This window comes from Polypterus senegalus, chromosome 5, assembly GCF_016835505.1.
Source record: "Polypterus senegalus isolate Bchr_013 chromosome 5, ASM1683550v1, whole genome shotgun sequence".
Lineage (NCBI taxonomy): Eukaryota > Metazoa > Chordata > Cladistia > Polypteriformes > Polypteridae > Polypterus > Polypterus senegalus.
In genome coordinates, this window is record NC_053158.1 from 186,561,183 (window position 1) to 186,584,781 (window position 23,599).

A 23,599-nucleotide genomic window follows, 5' to 3' on the forward strand; every position below is an offset into this window, starting at 1 on the left:
GCCCTGCTGGATGCCGTGGGGGCCACAGGAGGGAGCTGCAGGGAGGACCGAGGGCTTCTTCGTGCCCTGTGACCCGGAGGTTCGTCTTAGGAAGAGCGACAGACTTCCGGGTTGAAGAAAGGGACTATTTACCCTGACCCGGAAGGAATAAGGACTTGTGGACTATTGGACAGAAACACTTCCGGGTCAGGAGTATAAAAGGACTATGGGAACTCACAGACAATGAGCTGAGCTGTGTGGAAGGGTGGCAACGCGTCTGGGAGCTGGAGGATTGTATTATTGTGATTTATTGGTGATTTATGAGTATTGTGGTGGAGAGTGTGCTTTGTGCACTGTGGCAAGAAAATAAAGTCAACTTGAGGACTTTTACCTGGTGTCTGGAGTCGTGGACAGGGGTTCAAGGGAGCGAGAGTGCCCCCTATCGTTCACACGTTAAAAGAATCTTTTTTCTGTTGATCAGTGTTAAAAAAAGCCACATTTTGGGGTAAGGAGTCTTATTTTGCTTTTTTTTTTTCTTTATATGTCTATTTTTATTTGTTTTGTTTATAGTACTAGGGTGTTGTACCGTGTTAGCTATTATGGATGTAATGAGAAGTCAAGCAAAATGACACCTTTTATTGGATGACTAAAAAGATTACAAGCTTGCATATTGTATTCTTTTCAGTTAGCCAATAAAAGGTGTCATTTTGCTTGACTTCTCTTTATTAGTTTTGTTTATATTTATTTCCCAGTAAATGGTTGTATCTGTTATGTTAGAGAGACTCAATGTTGTACAACAATAAAATGTGTGAACCTCCAAGGGGTTGAATACTTTTTGTAAGTACTGCACATGACAGTTAAACAAGTCCCCTGAATTTTCATGTTTAACTAAAACCAATTTGCTTCTGAACTGTTAAGAATTCTAAACTGTTATGTGGACTGCAAGGAAAGACTTTACAACATCATGACAAAGTTGCATCATTCAGCCAGCAGAGCATAATCAATACATTCACATGGTGAGCAGACATACTGGCATACAACAATCAATAAACACAAAAAGGGTGATAGGGTGAAGAAAATCACAAGGCAAGAAATATGGAGGACTTCGTAGCACAGCGAGAGAGTAACTGAGAGAAAGTGCATTATGTATTTCCACAGGCTACCTAACCAAAACGTTCCCTCATTTACGACATAGTGAATATTTGATCGTTCAAGTTACAGAGTATCAAAGGAACCATGATATCTCAAAAGTCAGGTTTATGACATACTGTAAGCAGGTGAAAATCAGCTGGAAAAAATGGTGTTATAGTGAAAATTGACAGCAACCAAGTTCTAAGTGTTTAAGAGCTAATGGATTTATCTCTTACATATTTGCTTTCATCTTCCCAAGATCAAACTAAATCATCACATCAGAAGGAAAAAAAAGCATACCAGGCTAACAAAGTCAATAATAGATAACATAAGCTTTTTATCTTAACCAATGTTCAATGCCTTACCTTTGGTATCATTGAGAGGGTCCATGTGCCGATAGATGTACCCTTCTAGATAAGAATGAAATTTGGGTGTGGGTGGGAAGAAGGCAAGGCAGATTGCCATAAGCTCCCAGCCTCGCGCCAGGCTGTCGTACCGAAAGTTTTCAGTGGTCTGCCTACATAACTGGATGTAGAGCTCATCTCTGAGTCCTTGCACCATCCAGCCTTTGGTAGCAATCTCCAGAGCCACATTAAGCTGGTCCGTCTTGGCCCGCCGATCGCCCATGTACATTTGAATAAGCTTGAAGAGATCCACTGCCTCCTTCTTTACACTCCGGTCCGTTGTCATGATCATCGGCTTCTTGATGGACTCACTGCTCCAGGCTAGCATGTTGGCAATGGAGACTTTCCGGCGGAAAAGGCCTTGCGTGTGCTTGTTGAAGTGCTTGGAGGCCCAGTTTTCAATGTCAGTCTCAGAAGAGGGTTTCCGCAATGTGAACTCGGGGAACACACAGCTTGCACTAGGCATCATATTCCGGGCGTTACGACTGGCCTCAAACTGGGCACAAGCCCCCAGATCTTCTGACTGTAAAGGAGACAATTCATATCATCAGAATGTGAGTGAGAAGACTTTTCATGCATATGCTATCTGGCACACTAGTTAAATCCCAATACAGAAAATTTGAATTTGCTTGTTATTTTTTCCTGCTAGTTCTTCCTTGATACCTTGTGTCCAGCAATAAATACATCAGTCAGGCATCTCTAATAATACCCATTTATCATTTTTTAAATTCATTTTAGTTGGGCAAGAACAGACAGGTGAGAAAAACTTTTAAGAAGTAGAAAAATAAAATGTTTTAAAAATTGAAATTGTCCCAAAAATAAAATATACCCTAATATATCACAAATATCTGCACTAGTAGCAGTAGGGTACATTGAACTTAGACAAGCTGCTGTCAGGGCCTGTAAATGCATCATTAGGTTGCACAGAACAGGACTGAAAGAACAACACTGGTAGCAAAAGATGCCCTGTGTATGTCACCATGGGTGTGCAGAAAGTTGTAGGGGGTGGTATGGAAGAAAAACGATGAAGAAGGTTAATAGGATGTTAGCTTGTATATGACGATGAGCAGAGTACAAGCTAAAGTGTTTTTGTAGGGCATAGGCTGTGTTCACTGGTGACGTAGTTCAGTGAATGCTTTCCTAGAAATTCATTTTGTAGCCAGCTTAGACAAACATTTTTTTTCCTGTGCCCCATGATGCTTTATGAGTGCCGTCACTGAGCTATAGCAGCCAATTCATTGTATGTTGTGTCTTCATTACTGGATCAAACATTTTAGAATCTTAGGTGTCCCAGCAGCCAAAGCTTTAGTCAACTTGCTCCGTCCTGGGTCCATATAAAGAAAGGGGTCGTGGGCCAAATGCACATGTAATTAGCAATGGTGCTCAGAGTGTAATCAAAACAAATCTTAGAAGATCGATCAGCCCGTTTATCCAAAGTCAGAAAGCACACAAGATCCTGTGAAATAATAATAATAACAGAAGATTTATTATAATTTATTATAATTTACAAAGAAATTTCTGTATTTTTAATAGAATTAAAAAAGCTACAAACATCTTGTAATAGTCGTAAATCTTTTGCTATTATTATTTCACAGGGTTTAAGGTTTGTTTGTGCAAACATTCAGCCCGGGCACCCTTCCCTTATATGGACATGGAACGCGGCTGGTAAGCAGGCTGTGGATCTGGCCACCATGATTTGAAGATCGGTTTGCACTACCTGCTTCTTGGCATGACCAATCAGTGCCCCAAATTATGGAATTCTGTGTGTGCAATGATATATATTATGTATATACAAATATATATATATACAGTATACAGTATATCTATCTATATATACACTCACCTAAAGGATTATTAGGAACACCTGCTCAATTTCTCATTAATGCAATTATCTAATCAACCAATCACATGGCAGTTGCTTCAATGCATTTCGGGGTATGGTCCTGGTCAAGACAATCTCCTGAACTCCAAACTGAATGTCAGAATGTGAAAGAAAGGCGATTTAAGCAATTTTGAGCGTGGCATGGTTGTTGGTGCCAGACGGGCCGGTCTGAGTATTTCACAATCTGCTCAGTTACTGGGATTTTCACACACAACCATTTCTAGGGTTTACAAAGAATGGTGTGAAAAGGGAAAAACATCCAGTACGCGGCAGTCCTGTGGGCGAAAATGCCTTGTTGATGCTAGAGGTCAGAGGAGAATGGGCCGACTGATTCAAGCTGATAGAAGAGCAACTTTGACTGAAATAACCACTCGTTACAACCGAGGTATGCAGCAAAGCATTTGTGAAGCCACAACACGCATAACCTTGAGGCGGATGGGCTACAACAGCAGAAGACCCCACCGGGTACCACTCATCTCCACTACAAATAGGAAAAAGAGGCTACAATTTGCACAAGCTCACCAAAATTGGACAGTTGAAGACTGGAAAAATGTTGCCTGGTCTGATGAGTCTCGATTTCTGTTGAGACATTCAAATGGTAGAGTCAGAATTTGGCGTAAACAGAATGAGAACATGGATCCATCATGCCTTGTTACCACTGTGCAGGCTGGTGGTGGTGGTGGTGTAATGGTGTGGGGGATGTTTTCTTGGCACACTTTAGGCCCCTTAGTGCCAATTGGGCATCGTTTAAATGCCATGGGCTACCTGAGCATTGTTTCTGACCATGTCCATCCCTTCATGACCAACATGTACCCATCCTCTGATGGCTACTTCCAGCAGGATAATGCACCATGTCACAAAGCTTGAATCATTTCAAATTGGTTTCTTGAACATGACAATGAGTTCACTGTACTAAAATGGCCCCCACAGTCACCAGATCTCAACCCAACAGAGCATCTTTGCCACGTAGAATTAAGGCAGTTCTGAAGGCAAAAGGGGGATCAAACACCGTATTAGTATGCTGTTCCTAATAATCCTTTAGGTGAGTGTATATATATATATATATATATATATATATATATATATATATATATATATATATATATACACACACACACTAGGGGCGTGTGCCCCCCTTGCTGCCTATGGAGGCCTAACTCTCCCATCAATTGGTCCATGGTGGAATGTTCTGTAAATGGAAAAAAAAAAAACCTCATTTTACAATATTTCACATAGGGAGGACCTAGGATGCAAACCCATGATCTCCCTACTAGTGTACAAGACAGCTGCACTACCATTGCGCTACCTGTGTTGCTTGTCAACTGCTAACACACAATTGAACCAATACTGTTCTTAGCAGACCGTATATACGTAATGTATTTTGGATGACATATGCACATTAAATTGGTTGTATTGACATGAGGGTATCAATGTGTATTCTAATAATGAAATAAAAAAAATGATATATAAGATGTATACTATATGACGTACGGTTTTGAAGAAAAATGAGCATTGCATAAAAATGCTGGACGGCACGGTGGCGCAGTGGGTAGCGCTGCTGTCTCGCAGTTAGAAGACCTGGGTTTGCTTCCCGGGTCCTCACTGCATGGAGTTTGCATGTTCTCCCCGGGTCTGCGTGGGTTTCCTCCCATAGTCCAAAGGCAGGTTAGGTGCATTGGTGATCCTAAATTGTCCCTACTGTGTGCTGGCATTGGCTCTGTCAGACCCCTGTGACCCTGTAGTTAGGATATAGCGGAATGGATGGATGGATGAAAACGTTGCACGATTTAGCTAACTGCACCATTATAATCCACTCAGAACTAATTTAGTTCCTCTTTCCCCATCGACTTCAATGCATTTTGCAAAGTTCCCGAGAATTTTCATGATTTCTCTATACTCACAGTGAAGTGAACTCCATGGGGTTTGCTCATTGATAGAGGTGACAAGACTGAAGTGTTAAAATTATGAAGGCAATTAATACAGTGTGTGGCGCTCCCAATATCTATGCAAAAGGACAAAGGTCCAAGTTTTTAGAGTCCTGGTGCTTCCTGTCTTGCTATATGGTTGCGAGACATGGACGCTATCCAGTAACCTGAGATGAAGACGGGTCTCTTTCAGTTCTGTGTCTCTCCAGAAAATCCTTGGGTATCGTTGGTTTAACTTTGTGACGAATGAGCAGTTGGTCTTGGAGTCCTGAATGAGGCACATAACCTGCATTGCGAGGGAGCGTCAGTTACAGCCATGTGGCGTGTTTCACCGAGGGTGATCCGGCTCTTAAGATCTTCACTGTTGGGGACCCGAGTGGCTGGACCAAGCCAAGGGGACGCCCACGTAACACCTGCCTGCGGCAGATAGAGGGTCATTTCAGGAGGGTGGGACTGGACCGCGTATCTGCCTGTGAGGTTGCCAACCAGGATCCCGAGTTGTTTCATTGCGTAGTGGTTGCGGCAACACACTGTACCAGTACATGCTCCCCAACTTGACTTGGCTAAGTGAATAGGATGGATAAGATGGTTCGGTTTTATGTCTTGTTCTCGTCATAATTGTTCGAATGCTCTAACCATCTTCAAGACAGGGCTTTTAACCTATCTATACTAATAAAAGGCAAAGCCCTTACTGACTCACTGACTTACTCACTCACTGACTGACTCACTGACTCATCACTAATTCTCCAACTTCCTGTGTAGGTAGAAGGCTGAAATTTGGCAGGTTCATTCCTTACAGCTTCCTTACAAAAGTTGGACAGGTTTCATTTCAAAATTCTACGTGTAATGGTCATAACTGGAAGCTATTTTTCTCCATTTACTGTAATGGAGTTGAGCTCGAAAGCCGTGGGGGCGGAGTTTCGTGGGACATCACGCCTCCCACGTAATCACGCAGTACGTAGAAAACCAGGAAGAGCTCCAAAAAGCGCTGAAGAAAACATACCTTATATAATGGAGAAGGCAGCGAAACAATAAGAAGCGAGCGAGTTACATATACAACCATATTCATGATTGCTGCTACTTCGGAAAAAAAAGCACGGTGTAAAACTAAAGTTTAAATTAAGTTCATAGACAGGCTGAAAACACTGCCGCTAAATATTCACGGGAGAAGGACTGTGCTTATGCAGAGGAAGATGAGATGGTCAGGGTGGTGTTTGGCACAAACTCAGCAAAACTGCGAGAGAAAGTTTTAAGTGCCAGGTCTTAGCTAACATTAAATACAGCCTTGGACATCGCACGAGATGGCACCAGCACAGCTGGGAAACTTCGATGCATGTACACCGAGCGGCTCACGTGAACTGACGCAGTGCGCAGACAAAAAGCAACAGTTCCAAAGAGTGCTGAACAAAAGCTGAATTACACAATTGAGAAGGCAGCAAAAAAATATGAAGCGACTGATACATACAAGCATATTCATAAGTGCAGCTACTGCGGAAACAAAGCACATGGTGGAAAAAGTCAATGTCCCGCTAAAGGAAGACAGTTTAAAAAAAAAACCTGTGGTGTCAGGTCTCAGATAAAGAAGAAGACGAGCTGTTTATTGATGCAGTAAGAAACGAATCGATGAATGAAACCTGTTATCTTTACAACGATTGACAAACACGGAATGTAACTTGAACACAACACATCCTACAAATACGAAACTGATTGAAAGAAATAATGATAATCAAATCCTTGATGACAGCAACTCTCAATAACACTCACAAAACAATTACTGTATATTGACAGTCATGTTACGTTATTTTTAAAATGTTCCCTTTTCTTTTTCATAACTTCTTTAACACACTACTTCTCCGCTGCGATACGCGGGTGTATATATATATATATATATATATATATATATGTATATATATACCCGATCTACATACTCTCAAATAGACAAGCCACGCGTGGCATGAATTGTAGAGGCTTCGCCTCTAGCGCCGAGGTTCGATTCCCGAGAGGGGATGCACTGAGTATGTACGCGCTCTTCCTGATTCATTTTACCTTCGCATCCCCTTGGTTTGAAACGTATGAAAAAATATGCGGTTAACGCAGAATCATGTTACGTTATTTTTAAAAATGTTTCCTTTTCTTAGCACAAGCACAGCTGAGAAGCTTCAATGCATGTACTCCATATCGCGTTAAAAAAAAAACGCATTTAATCACACTTTCAATTCCAAGCAAAGGGTACACCGATTACATTGATGCACACATCAGAGCTACAAAAATGTTAGAGTCAGAATAAAGCGCGTTCCTACGACTGATCGGAGGAAAATTTCATTTCAAAAAACTACCCGACGGAAGCCTTGATAAAAGCGTGGTTTTGTGCACACTGAAAAGCAAGCAAAATTAGATGAATTACAGAAAGCGGACTTTGTGGCTCTTACTGGGGATCATTGGACTTCCGTGATGGTTAGTAATTCTAATTACATCTAATTACAAAATGTTCAATGATCACACTGTTTTAGCCTAATGTACAAAATAATTTTGGCTAAGGTTACTCAGAGTTTAAAGGTGAAGCTGGTCAAATTACCTTTTATGTTTCTGACTTATTCTTTTAAGAAGAAAAACTGCACTTTATGTTGAAATTTTGGTTATTATTATTTAAAGACAATACCACTCTATTTTTTTATGTCTGCCCAATTTTAGCCAGGGATGATATTTTTGTTTCTGTTTTGAATTGAAATGCAGTTTAAAAGCATTTTTTTTCAGAAATTAAAAGAGCTTGAGTTTATAATATTCATGTCCATGTCTATTATTTGATTCTGTTGCCCACTAAAACCCTTTTAAATTAAAAAAAAAACATTTGCGATTTGGGGCAAATTTACATGTGCGATTAAATATGATTAATCAAGATTAATTATTATACAGTCTCTAATTAATTAGATACATTTTTTTAATCGAATCCTACCCCTAATATATATATATGGATATAGATAGATAGATAGATAGATAGATAGATAGATAGATAGATAGATAGATACTTTATTAATCCCAAGGGGAAATTCACATAATCCAGCAGCAGTATACTGATACAAAGAAACAATATTAAATTAAATAGTAATAAAAATGAAAAAAATTAAAATAAAATTAATGTTAGCATTTACTTCCCCGGGTGGAATTGAAGAGTCGCATAGTGTGGGGGAGGAACGATCTCCTCAGTCTGTCACTGAAGCTACTCCTCTGTCTGGAGATGACACTGTTAAGTGGATGCAGTGGATTCTTCATGATTGACAGGAGTTTGCTTAGTGCCCGTCGCTCTGCTACAGATGTTAAACTGTCCAACTTTAATCCTACAATAGAGCCTGCCTTCTTAACAAGTTTGTCCAGGCGTGAGGCGTCTTTCATCTTTATGCTGCCAACCCAGCACACCACCGTGTAGAAGAGGGCACTCGCCACAACCAACAGTATATATGTAGATTTGTATATATATGTGTATATACAGTATATATGTAGATATGTATATGTATATATGTGTGTGTATATATATATGTATGTGTGTATATATATATATGTGTATATGTGTATATATATATATATATGTTTATATATGTGTGTGTGTGTGTGTGTGTGTGTGTGTATATATATATATATATTGTAATGGATGGCCGGCCATTTATCCCGGCCAATACCCCCAAGCCGCCAGGTGGAGCCCTCCTTGCAGCGAGGAGGTTCCCAGAAGACCAGCAGGGCATCATGGACATTGGAGTTTTATGCAAAGCCCTGCTGGATGCCGTGGGGGCCACAGGAGGGAGCTGCAGGGAGGACCGAGGGCTTCTTCGTGCCCTGTGACCCGGAGGTTCGTCACAGGAAGAGCGACGGACTTCCGGGTTGAAGAAAGGGACGATTTACCCTGACCCGGAAGGGAAAAGGACTTGTGGACTATTGGTCAGAAACACTTCCGGGTCAGGGATTATAAAAGGGCTATGGGAACTCCCAGACAACGAGCTGAGCTGGGTGGAAGGGTGGCAACGCGTCTGGGAGCTGGAGGATTGGTTTATTGGTTATTATTATTGTTGTTAATGAGTATTGTGGAGGAGAGTGTGCTTTGTACACTGTGGCAAGAAAATAAAGTCAACTTGAGGACTTTTACCTGGTGTCTGGAGTCGTGGACAGGGGTTCAAGGGCGAGGCGCCCTATCGTTCACAATATATATATATATATATATATATATATATATATATATATATATATATACAGTAATCCTCCTCGATCGCGGGGTTGCTTCCAGAACCCCCGATAGATGAAAATCAGAAGTAGAAACCATATGTTTGTATGGTTATTTTTATATATTTTAAGCCCTTAGAAACTCTCCCACATTGTTAACATTATTAGAGCCCTCTAGACATGAAATAACACATTTTAGTCAAAAGTTTAAACTGTGCTCCATGACAACACAGAGATGACAGTTCTTTCTCACAATTAAAAGAATGCAAACATATCTTATCTTCAAAAGAGCACCGTCAGGAGCAGAGAATGTCAGAGAGAGAGAGCGAGAGAAAAGCAAACAATCAAAAAATCAATCCGTACTTTTGGGCTTTTAAGTATGCTGAAGCACCGTGATAAGGCGGCATTTTTTAGAGGAGCGTCCGTATCTTCTAAGCAAACAGCCCCTCTGCTCACAGCCCCTCCATCAGGCGCAGAGAATGTCAGAGAGAGAGAAAAGCAAACAATCAAGCACCACGAGGGAAGCACATCTTATATCATTGAGGAGTTTTAGTTAATATGTAATACATGCTCTGATTGGGTAGCTTCTAAGCCATCCGCCAATAGCGTCCCTTGTATGAAATCAACTGGTCAAACAAACTGAGGAAGCATGTACCATAAATTAAAAGACCCATTCTCCGCAGAAATCCGTGAACCAGCGAAAAATCCGTGATATATATTTAGATATGCTTACATTTAAAATCCGCGATAGAGTGATGCCGCGAAAGTCGAAGCGCGATGTAGCGAGGGATTACTGTACTGCCAATTGTACCTTGCATGGCTGACAGTTCTTGGTGCTGCTGCTGCACAGTGAATGCCAAACCACGGATTGAATTCTTGGCTTGGTTGGTCTCCATATGGAGTTAACACACTCATCTTGTATCTATATAAGGGTCTCTGGGGGTTCCCATTCCTATCCACATTCTGAGAATGTACTTGGTACATCCCACTACTGCATGAGCGATCCCTGATATGGCCTGCTATGTGCCCGATGCTGCAAGCACAAATTATAGCTGCCTGCAACAGGAATAGCAATCGAAGAAAATTGATGGCTGGATGGTTATTTTATTACTTAAACTGACATTATTTGTCACAACAGTGCATGCGAAAATTTAAAAATGAAGTGGCATTTTCGGAAGATAATGAAAAAATTGAAGTCATAATGCTCAATATATTATCCACAAAGACAGTCAGGCATGACCATTATTTTTTTATCTACTGAGAAGCAAATAAATAAAATGAAAATTGTGGACCACTGAAGTTACAATATATCTTGTAGATGAATGTGTATTTGTCAATGTTCTTCAATGCCGGAAATATCTACTTCAGACTATTTATTACAACAGATGGCGAGCCCAAGTTTATAATAGATACTGACCGACTCTCTGATATTACAAGTGCAGCCTACTGGGTTTTTCCAGGAACTGAATGCCAGAACAGTCTGATGAGCAAAAATGAAATCCCTTGAAAGCCACGGTGCACAGTCAGAGTTTATTTATTTTCTTCTGCTTTAATGCTTTACAACTTAACTGGGTCACTGAAATTTTCTAACTTTTAGTTGAAGTAAACATGCATTTTTTCCATCAGGGTGGCATTCTGTTGCTGTTAAAAAATCTGAGAGATTTCTAAGAGGGCTGCTGGCTGTATAATACATACACTAGCATTCAGTCAAATACACAGGGAATTGGATTAAGGCGGTTTGAGACTGGATTTATGTACACTAGAAGTTTAGAATCACACAGAAATGTTCATGTTTTTAGAAGGACTTGATACCTTTTTTTTTGTCAAGATACCATTATGTTGATCTAAAAATAAAGCCAAGATATTACTAGTGATGATAAAAACTAATACTGCTTGAAATGACTGCTTTTTAATGTATTATTCACATATGACCTAAAGCTCCATTTTCAGTTGCCATTCCTTCAGTAACCTTATTAAAGAAACCTTTCTAATTGCATTAACACATCGTTATTGGTTCAAAAATTACTAAAATGAAACAGCTTTCTCAAGAAACACGTCAGTCTGTTGTTTTTTTGCAGAATGAAAGTTACTTCATGTCACAGATTGCCAAGTAACTGAAGATTTCATACCAAGATGTCTATCACCGTCTTGAGAGAAGGGATCAAAGTGAATCTGACCAGGATAGAAAAGAATGGGAAGGCTCACATGGACAACTGCATAAGAGGAGACAGACATGAGAGTGTGTAGTGTGATAAACAAACACCTTACAGGTCCTCAGTAGGCTTCTTCTATAAATACATGTCAAACACCAGTGTCATCTGCAACAGAGCAAAGATGACTTCAGGATAATAGCCTAAGAGGCAGAGTTTCGAAGAAAAAATCGAGAGTGGTCTCCGTTAGACTTTCTCATATACTCAGATATGGGGATGGATATTTTAGGAGTAAACTGCAAGATAATAATTATATTTGTATATTATGTACAATAAAGAACCATCAACAACAAATCAAATCAAATTAATAATATATTGGACAATTATTATAAAAGTAAAGATGAATAAATCGGACTCTGCAGCTGCATGAATAAAAGGTAAAGTACCACTTCCAGTTAACAGAAATAGCCCAACGGTTAATAAAAATCTACATTTTGTACCTAATATGGAGGCGGAGTGGTGGCTCTGAAGCTAAGGATATGTGTTGGTATCCCAAAAGTTGCCAGTTCGAATTCCCGTCACTGCCAAAAGAGATCCTAGTCTGCTGGCCCTTAACCTTTAATTGCTCCAGGAGTGCTGTGCAATGGCTGACCCTGCGCTCTGACCCCAAGGGGTATGCGAAAACCAAGTAATTTCCTTCAGGATTAATAAAGTATAATAAAAAAAAATTAGTGACCGTGTCACTTTAGCCATATCATCACCAGCTTAAGATGTCCAAATAATCAATGGAGGGTCAGCAGAACAATAGAAAATGATTCCCAAATACAATGGGTGGCAGCAGGGCGATGTTAATTTGAACACACCAGGCACAAGGCATATGCTCTATTATTCCTGTTCTCTAGTGAACAGTGTCATAATTTCTATTTAAAAATCTTGGACCAACTTGTGATACACATTTATCAAGGCTGTTCACCAGCTACATATTATATTAAAAAAATGGAGAATGTACTCTAAATAAGAGAACAACGGCTAGAGGGGAATAGAACTAAAGAACTGCAAAGCACTTCTGACATTTTACTGAGGTCCACTGAAACCAGTAAAAGAAAATATGCAACACTGGAATAAAAATGAAGTTGACAGTATGCTGAGTGGATAATTCTTATTATCAAACCCACAAGATAAATGATCTCAGGCTGTGCGTATTCCATTTCCATGTCATCCTGTTACAAATTATTGTTAGGGTCTTGGGCACATACATTCACTTATCTCTGGATTACCATTCTGATCATCAAATAGAACTGTGCTGAAATTGTGAAACTCTATCAGAAGAAAGTAGAACCTCCCTGGGCTATTGCAACAGACAATGTGTTAGATTACTAACAGCAAGCTTAAGTATGTGTGTTTGCTTACTATGAGCTTCTAGAGTGTCATTTTTTTCCTTTGAAATTTCAGCCTTTAACATTATTCAATTCAAGTGAGCACATTGTCTCACATTATATGATTATATTAGAGCTCTTCCTTCAAGCCATACAGTGCATCTATCTATCTATCTATCTAGACTTACTGATGTCACCTTTAGGGATCAATCTAGGCATCATGAAAGGCTAGTTAGACTGTAAGTGGAATCTAACTAATGAATCTATTTCAAAAGGCATGTCTCCTACAGTTTATGGCTATAAGTTGATCCACATGTGTATTTAAGAAGGCTAGTAAGGGGGTGCAAAAGCAATCTATATATCAGGTGGGCATGAGTTCTAATTACACTGACCAACATGTTTTTTTCAAAGGTTTTGATTCCTGAAAAATAGATAACATCGTAGATGAACACTAATATGCTTTCAGAATGATTGGAGAAACATGCAATAAACCGTTATTTAATTTAGTGTGTTTAATCACTTAATGATACTGGCTCATTGCATTAGTCCATTTTAACTAAAAATGTTTAGGTGCTGATTTTCATTCGTACTCAGCATCTGATGACAAAAGTCATTGAGCATTCACTTTCCCTGACTCTGCTTTTCCATCATAGCAATGTCCTGGTGAAACCTTTCACTATGTTCACCATTGACAGCACAAAGATTAGCAGGAAAGAAGTCCAAGAATCTTCAGCAGCATGTTGCACTTTATGGTTTTGTATGCTTGAAGCATTTTGTCAACCAGCTGGAGATAGTTTGGTAATCTGTAGTTGCCAAGAAGATTCTCCATAACTTCCTAAAATGCCTCCCATGCAATCTCCTCAGGATCCACTAGGAGATCTTCAAATCATATGTCATTGAAGATGAAGTGTCTGATTTGTGGACCAACAAAAATGCCTTCCTTAATCTTAATATCAGTTAATCGTAGAAAACATTTGTCACAGATACTGAAATCCTTCACCTTCCTTGTTCATTGCTTTCATGGCATTATTCATCAGTCCAAGTTTTATATGAAGTGGAGACAAAAGTTTCTTTGTTTGGGTTATTTGCTGAAAAATTATATTTTAGCATATCCAAACCACAAACAGAGAAAGTGAATTCATTTAATGTGGAATTTCACCAGTTGCATAGATCTCTTCACAGTCCTTGCATCCCAGCTGGATGGTAAAACAGATCCCTCACCCATATAGTATATCTTCCATGTTTATCGCTTTTGCAAAATTTTTCATCTGTCCAAGTCTTATATGAAAAGGAGACAAAACCCTCTTTGTTGGGTTGACAAGTGGCTTATGTGTCACACTTTTCTGTCCTGGAGCCAAACGCTTGAAGTTCTATTTAATGTAATGAGACTCTTTAGCATGGCTTTCCCATTCACAGATTAAATATCTTTACGTCAGCACAGAAGATCCAGTATTGTATATGTATATTCTGAAATAATATAATACGGATATTATAATATGAGAAGAAATCACAAAAATAGGTGATTGCAATAAATCAGTATGTGAATGTAAAATTTAAAGGTTTTTTTTATGATCAGTGGGTCTAAATCCACAAGATACACCCAAAAATGATTAGTAAGCAAAATCTTTATTGGCCAATATATTATTAGGTAATTGATGATTAATAAATGGAGTCAGCTTTGAACTGTGAAAATTAAAAGAGTCTGTATATAATGTCTGTCATGGATATGATGTAATCATAGTATGATAAAAAATATGTAAGAAAAACTTTAGAAACCAGTTGTTATAGTTACTACAGGTTAAAACCAGTGTAGATAAGATCTTACAAAAAGTTAAGATCTGCTTAAAAGCAAAATCTGGCCAGTTGGCCTGAGGAAATACAGGTGGCTGAGACGAAAGGAAATGAAAGAACATCATGGTGTCTGGCAGCTGGACTGGAATGGGAGCTAAGCTGCATTGAAAAGCTGATATTACTGGAAAACACTATTCTCCCACTGGTTCAAAAGGTGTGTCAAGAAACCATAGGATTCCTTTAAATTAAGGGTGGTATGAGGCTCTCTTTAACTCATTGCTTTTCCATTCACACAGTAGGCCATTCTATCCAAGGCCCATGCCAAAGCAACTTTGTAGACCAGACACCAACCAACATACTAAAACCGAGAGATACTGTACCTGGTAGCCTGTTATCCCGATTGTATTATTTCTGTCACCCTCATTGCACTCTCCGGTCAGGTTATAGATGAAAAAGAAAGAAGGAAGTTTTTAACTAGAATAGCAGTCAACCCTGAAGGTGTCAAGACTGGAAAGAATAAAAATATGAGGGCTAAAGATGGGATTTGAGACATTCTGTTAAGGTCTATGTAGTCTAAAATGGAAAATGGAATAGGCATAAGACAATACCTCAGCAAAACATCATCCTTTCTAATACTTTTGTTTAGTGGATTTTAATTTTCAGGTGCTGCTTTCTAAAAAATTTTATTCCAGTTTCATCTCCCACCAAAATCACATGCCTGAGGTTATGTCAAGGAGTGCACCCTGAAATACCATAAAATAGAGTGAATTCCATCCCTCCCAAGTCCATTTCTGACTTACAAAATGTTGAGCATGGACACTTCTGATCAACACCTGTTAGCATAGTAGTATTATTATTATTAAGTAGCGATTGGTCACAGGGTTGAGATACCATCTACCCTAACAGGTTGTAGAAAACTTTTAAAGGAACAACTGTCATGCTGGAATACGGTAGCTCAGTGGGTAGTGCACTGCATCGTAGGTCCAGTGTCTTGGGTTCTAATTCTACCTCTGCTGGCCATTCTGTTTCTGATTTACACATTCTCCATGTGTTGGGTTAAATTTCCACATGCATTAGATTAACTGGCAATTCTACATTAATCCTTTGTGTGTGTGAGTAAACCATGCATAATGTCAAGAGCTATTGCATGGCTTGTGCCAAGTGCTCTACCCCCAATTTATCTATTTACTACTTGTGCCCATAATCAAGAAATCAATTTCTAAATATGTGTGCTCTAATGAGCTGCATAGTGGTGCATTGGTTATGGCAGCAGAGTATTAAATTTGTACATTCTCTTCATGTCTGGGTGGTCTTTCCTCTGGTTTTCTATTGACATTCTAAAAGTGTGCAGGTTAGATAGACTAGTGACTTAAATTTTCTGGTGTGAATAAGTGTAAGTGTGTGGTCTGCAATAGCCTGGTGCTCAATCCTAGGCTGGTTCCTGCCTTGTGCCTAGTCCTGTTAACATAGGCTCCGAACCTCTACTACCCTGTAACTGGATTAAGTCGTTTATCCATCCATCCATTTTCTAACCTGCTGAATCCGAACACAGGGTCACGGGGGTCTGCTGGAGCCAATCCCAGCTAACACAGGGCACAAGGCAGGAACCAATCTTGGGAAGGGTGCCAACCCACCGCAGGACACACACAAACACACCCACACACCAGGGCCAATTTACAATCGCCAATCCACCTAACCTGCATGTCTTTGGATTGTGGGAGGAAACCCACGCAGACACGGGGAGAGCAAGCAAACTCCACGCAGGGAGAACCCGGGAAGCGAACCCGGGTCTCCTAACTGCAAGGCAGCAGCGCTACCACTGCGCCACCGTGCCGCCCCCTAAGTCATTTATATAATACTAAATAGGCGATGCCCACCGTAGCATACGGCGGTGTAAGAATAGGAACGGAAAATGGTGCATTGCCTTCGTCAACCGTTTGTGTCAAGAAATAACCCACTGATAGGAACAGGCACTTGCCAGATACCGCAATAGAGATGACGTTATACAAAAACCCATTGACAGAAAAGATACTGTCGTTCATTTTATAACAAAGGTTTAGGAAACAACCATCACAGTATAACGAAAATAGCAAGGTGTATGGGAGGCTGCAGGTAGCGTGGGGAAGGGTTTGGAAGAGGACGAACAGGAATCGAGAAATGCAGTGTCCACTGTGTGTGGATGGGACTGATTTTGAAGAGGAGCCACAGGCAGTGTGGGGAAGGGATTGGAAGAGGACGAATAGGAATTGAGAAATGCTGTGTCGGCTGCGTGTGAGCGGGACCAGTTCTGAAGTGGAAGCAGGATGAAGCAGAAGAGAAATATATATAACAGATATGGATGGGTCATCTTACTAATATGAGGCGCACAGTGAAGTTAGTGCTGCCACTGTACAACAACAGAGAATTGGGTCTGATTGCCATCCTCGACTCCATGTTGTCCAGAATGACAAAAGCTTTGGCTAGGTACTTCAGTTTCCTCTCACATCAAAATGACACACCTAATATGAGTGACTGAAGTTGTACTAACTGCAAAAAGGGTAGCAAGATATTAAATAGAAGTGAGGAACAGGAGAAGGAACACAGCCAAGGCAAAGCAAGGGTCAAAACAAAAAGTCAAAGGGCAGAGCTTTGTTCCAGTGACCAGTAATCAAAATAACAACTAAAGTGAGAAGCTAAGTTTGGTCCAATCTCTGAAAGAAGTGACTTTTTGGGAGAATGTTTATACTGGTCCAGCCCCAGTGCATCATGGAAGAATCATCATGGAAACAGACGACACAAATTCCACAAAATGGTGGCACCCATTGTCAAACCAAAACGGAGCTGGAAAAAGAGAATAAAAATGAATCAACTTCGAAATGGAAGCTCCAAGTAAAATTCTAACATGCAGAAGTGGATTGTTTGGATTTTAAAACTTCCAAAACAACACAAAGATGAATGTTTAAGTCTCAGGAAAATCCAAGAAAAAATAAAAAGTAATTCAAATGTGAATGGGAGTGTGTCTACCCTAAAATGGACTGACTGTCATCCCATCCAAGATCATTTTTGACTTAGCCCACTTTGCTGAGAAAGGCTCCAGCTTCCCACGTGCTAGTAATGTAAACAGCAGGTCCAGAAAGTGGGTATGGAGACAATATACACACTGTACTTCCATTACTGAGACACAAAACGTAAAAAACTGTACCCAACACAAAAATATTTTTAAGCAGAGAAGCCAAAGTGAACTTCATTAATAAAACAAATACAGACCATAATGTGTGTCCCCTTTTTAAGGTCATGCCACTTGAAACTGCACAGCATTATTTATTCAGTCATGTACAGTGATGAGTACTGCTGCCTCAGAGCTCCAGAAATGCAGTGGTTTACTTACTGGCCTGGTCACCATCTGTCTGGAGCTTGTATGTTGTGGCCATGACCGCACAGCTCATTTTCCACCCATGTCCCATAGACATTCAGGTTACCCTGAAAGGCGACACTAAACTGGCTCAGGGTGAGTGCTGTGCAGTGGACTGGTACTTCCATGCAATGCTGCTAAGGCAGCCTTTGGCATCTCGTGACTTTGTACTACATCAAACAGTTTGAATAAATGAATGACTCCTGTACAAAAATTCAATTATTTTACCTTTTTTTCTTAACAAATTTAGCCTCAGTTTAAAATCAATGGGATTGACTAAAGTGTCTTCCCTGCTAATTACTTTGACTCCTGACATGTACTGTAAGTATGCATTACTTAAGCTCGGTGTGAAAACATCTCATATTGATTGGATTCAAACTGAAAAATCAGTGCTGAGTTAGCTAAAGGTAAACAAGGTTCTTAAAATTATAAATACTGAAAAAATCTGGAAACTCCTCCATTACTGCTGCTCTCACATGTTCATTTTCCATCCATCCATCCATTATTCAACTTGCTGTATCCTAACTACAGGGTCACAGGGGTCTGCTGGAGCCAATCCCAGCCAACACAGGGCACAAGGCAGGAAACAAACCCTGGGCAGGGCGCCAACCCACCGCAGATGTTCATTTTACTTCAACGTATTTTTACAGTATAAGAGAAAACTGTGACAAGTCATATCACAGCGCTACTAGTAGTCAACTTGGTGTGTATTATTTTTAACCATTTATAGATGTCATGGATGACCAGGGCCCTGACCCAGCCGGGATGCCTTTGCTTTGTAAGGACCAGGGAGTAAGTGTGGACAGAGTATCACGTCCCCTGGAATGCTAGATGACAGTGGTACCTCAGACTCCCTCAGGGCTTCATGGGAATTGGACTTCATTACAGGTGTGTTGGGATCTGGGTGCGCTTCCAGGGTGTGCTGCAATTATTCTTGAGCCGATGTGGGTGGTTCTTCTGCCACACCTGGGAGTGCTGCCAGAAGAGAGAGGAGGAGTAAGAATTGTGATGTGTTTTGTGCCTGTGGGAAATGGGGAAGATGTTGCCCACAGGTGAAGAAAAAGAAAATAAAACTTTTGTGTTTTATTAGTGTGCCTTCTGCATCTGTCTGTGTCGGGTTAAGCGCTGGTATATTGCCATCTATTGTCACATAGATTAAGTGACTACAGATACTTAAGTGTATCTGCACATACCTGAAGAGGAAGGTGCTGCAGGTGGTGTGCCATCAGTGGCACAGGAGCACATTTGGGCCTCCCTGGGCTGTTTGTCTTAGCATTGAGATGGACACTGTGGACATGATTGCTGGAAGAAGGTGAAAAGGGCCCAAAGTGAGATGGGATCCCTTAAAAAGTGCAGTCAGAGGCCTTGCATGCATGCATTTATGGGCGAGCCACAGAGACTGATTAAGTGTATTAAATACCACTGCTGTGTTGCTAACAGGTGTTGGCATAACAGGGAGAAGACAAACAAAAGCCAGCTGAGGATGATTGTAGCTTCTCCATTGTTCTGTCAGACAGAAGATGAGTGTAGGAAAACAAAATGGGACCAAGAACAAAAGGAAACTGAAACCATTCTGTTATCCTGTTGTGTTGATTAAGCACAGGTCACGATCTCAGAGGCCAGGCCCCGAGAAATGCAGGAAAGCAGACCTATCGATGGGATTTCTAAATTATGGCAATTGATAACTTAAAATATCAGCTGCAGACACCCAGGAAAGGCTAGGAATAGAGATGCTGACTCTCCATATTGAGAGGAAGAAATTGAGGTGTTCGGGGCATCTGATACGGGTACCTTCTGGGCAGGTTTTATGGGCACGACCAGGAGAGAAGAGACCCCGGGGTCAACTCAAGGCTTACTGGAAGGAATATATCTCCCAGATGACTTGGTAAAACATTGGAATCCCATAGTATGAGTTGGTAAGTGTGGCTGGGGAAAGGGACGTATGGGCCTCACTGCTAAGACTGTTGCCCCTTGTCCTGGATAAGTGGTGTATTATGAATGAATGAACATTTGACTGTATTGGTATTAATTCAAATTTGTTCTCTGTAGGTGTTGGGCTCCAATGAGGTTGTGCCTTGTCAAAGCTTCAGTTTGTGGTTTTCAGGGACAGGATATTAAGGCGCAGGCAAGGAGGTGAGGATGCTCAGCTTTGTAGACTAGGGGTAGCATTGTTGCTTCATGCAGATCATGTCGCTGTTCTCTTTGCCTCATCTAACTGTGACCGTCAACATGCACTCAAGCAACTTGCTGGCAAATGTAAAGTGGCCGGGATGGGTCCGATACCTCCAATTCTGAAGTCATGGTTCTTTCTTGGAAAAAAGTGGATTGGTCTTTCCCAGGAAGGGGAGAAAAACTACTCTTTAGTGGAGGCGTTCAAGTATCTCTGGATCTTCTTCACAAGTGATGGAAGAAGGGAATGTGAAATCAAGAGGTGGATTGGAGTGGTACAGCTGTTGTACTGGTGCTCTACAAGTCTGAGGTGGTGAAGTGGGAACCAAATGTAAAGACAAAACTTGTGTTTTACTGGTCCATCCACTTTCCTGTCCTCACCTACGGTCATGAATGAGATTGAACTTACAAGTGGTAGAAATGAGGGTTAATGGACAGATGCTCCACAATAAAGTGAGAAGCTCAGTAGTTCAGAGGGACCTCAGAGTAATGTCGCTGCTCCTTCGGATCTAGAGAAGCCAGCTGAGGTGGTCTGGGCATGTTGTGAAGATGCTCCCTGGGTGGTTCCCCTAGAGCTGCTCTGGACATGTCCCTTTGGATGGAGACCCTGCAGCAGTCCAAGGACAAACTGGAGGGAGGGACTATATGTTTTGGCTGGCTTGGGAACACCTAGGGATTTCTCCCAAAGAGCTGGAATCTGTAGCGGGGGACAGAGAAGTCTGGGTTGATCTGCTTCACCTGCTGACCCCAGAGCCTCACCAGGACAACTGGTCTAAGATGATGAGATAGTCTCTATTAGGGGGGATTTGACAAAGATGTGTAGGATTGGGAGGATCTGGTTCTGTCCCTTGTCACTACTTTTGAGTGCAGCTTGCCCTCGGTGCCCCTAATCAGTGTCTGCTTCTAAGCAATACTAATCAGGTGGAAGGTGCATGATGGGAAGGATAAAATATATTGGCTTTTTGCTCTAAAATTGCACATTTTGCCTTTGTGAAACCTTCTTAAATTCTAGTTTTCCAAGCTTTTTGACTCTTCTCTATTATTTTTAGAAACTTTGCTTGTGTTTGCCTGTCTTTGTGTATGATGCCCTCCTGCCTGTTTCACTGATTACTATTTCCTCTTTCAGGAAAATGTCATTCATTCTTATCTACTTGTCAGGTCTCTAAAATATTTATAGATTGTGATGAATCTTTGCTTTTGTACTAAAAGGAATTGATTATTTATTGTTTAGGATTTTATGCCATTGTTTATTTTCTCATTATGAGGATGGCATCACTGCAGTGCGATTTTGGATGGATTTTCTCTGCAATTACCGAAATCCTACTGTTTTTATCCTTTATGGCAGTGGGCATGTTGTTTATAGCAATAGTGTTAAATGCCAGCCATGAGATGGATGGACACATGGATAGATAGATAGATAGATAGATAGATAGATAGATAGATAGATAGATAGATAGAACTTTATTTTTCCAGAAGAGCAAATTTGTTATTGTTGTGGAGTGCCATGTTAGTGTGTCATTGGATATATTACAAAAAATACAAAGAGTGTTAGTGAAAGTTAGGGGTAAACAAACCAAGTTTATTGGACATTGGCTTTTGTTTTCAGTTTTGGGGCTTTGATGATGAATATTTTTTTGCTTCTTTTCTTGATCCCAGACTGTTGAAAGACTGCATATTTGCCAGCTCCTTTTGTTACCACCATTTCTGGTCATCCTTTTTAGCAAATAAAGACAATAAAACAACTTTAAACATCCATCTGCAACCCACCTTTGTCTTATGCTGACAGCAATGCCTTAAGGAATGGTGTACTATGTTTTGGTCTGCCAGCTTAGCTTTATCAGCATATTTTGTTTCTAACTGGCAAGGCGCAACACACCTACTATGACCCAGAGGAATGTGTGGCAGAGAAATATGATATACTTAAGAAGGTGTCCCCTAGGTAATAGAATAATTTGCTATCTCTTGCCCTATTATATCTTCAGCACCTTTCCTCTGTATTTGCGTGTCTGAACAGCTCTTCCCTGGTTCTCCGTGTCTCAGGTATGTTCCTGTAAAGCCTGCTTCTCAGACTCTGTCATTATTTTCAAGGTGTCTTTCTCACTACTTCTCTAGTTTTACACTTTGAAAGCTTATTGAGGTGCCTTTACTCCACCTCATGCGTCTCACACTTGCACTTCCTCTTTCTTTGTGTTACCAAAGCCAAATGGAACGATCACACCAAAGCCAAACTGACTAATCAGATAACTCTGGGGGACTGGACACACAGACCTTTGTGATTTATTTTATATATACTTTTACACACGTGCACATGGGAGGCAGCTAGTCTAAATGAACGTAATTCCACTTTCCTGCAAAATGTTCATGGGAAATTCCACCTGGGCCTGATGAGTTCACTTTCCGGTTCCGATCTTGATGACGTTACTTCCAGTAACGACCGGAATTACATCACCTCCGGTCCTGGACCCTTGGATGACGTCACTTACTGTGAAGAACCCATGAGCGAAGAAACTTCTGGTTTGCGCCTTTTTGATGACGTCACGTCAGGGTTCGAACCTATGGAAGAGGACCCTTCCGCTTCCGCCCTTGATGACTTCACTTCCTTTTCTGGCCTTTAAAGCTGCCATATTTGACTAAACTAATCAGTTCTGTTTTGGACTCCGTTCTGAACACATCAGAACATTATACGGGTGGCTGCCCCAAACCTTTTTATGACTCTTGAGTTTGTTTTTTGTGACAAATAAATAAATACATAAATACACAAACACACACAGGTCAGTACACTGTCTACAAATCCCTATTGTCTTCTGCCAACACTATTACTCTTTTAAGACTTCTACTGGGCTTACTGACCTCTGGCAGCCATATGTATACACACTGACTTTAAGCTGGCTTTTCCAATCACAATTGAATGTTAGGTTTATGGATAAGGCTCCTACCAGGTTCTTCTGCAGTCTTACTGCAAAACGAAAGACCAGCCACTGGATATTTAGGTACTGAAAGGCAATTTCTTTGGAAGAATAATTTGGATAACACTGTAATGGCACAGACTGCAAAAACTGGCTGATCCCCAGCAGGGCTGTGGAGTCGGTAGATAAATGCTCCGACTCCGACTCCTCAGTTTCTAAATCTTCCGACTCCGACTCCTCTGTATGTATATACTATGCTAATGTATTTTCTACATCCATTGAAGGA

The 23,599-nt window shown here is 40.7% G+C and overlaps 1 protein-coding gene across 1 annotated transcript in view; it reads right to left on the minus strand.

The window, feature by feature from the left end:
- arhgap39 (Rho GTPase activating protein 39) overlaps positions 1–23,599 on the minus strand; it is a 439,818-nt gene that overhangs the window by 90,486 nt on the left and 325,733 nt on the right. Inside the window, exon 4 of the mRNA XM_039753767.1 lies at positions 1,476–2,037. Within this exon, the coding sequence (XP_039609701.1) occupies positions 1,476–2,037 (562 nt within the window). The remainder of the gene's footprint in view (positions 1–1,475; positions 2,038–23,599) is intronic.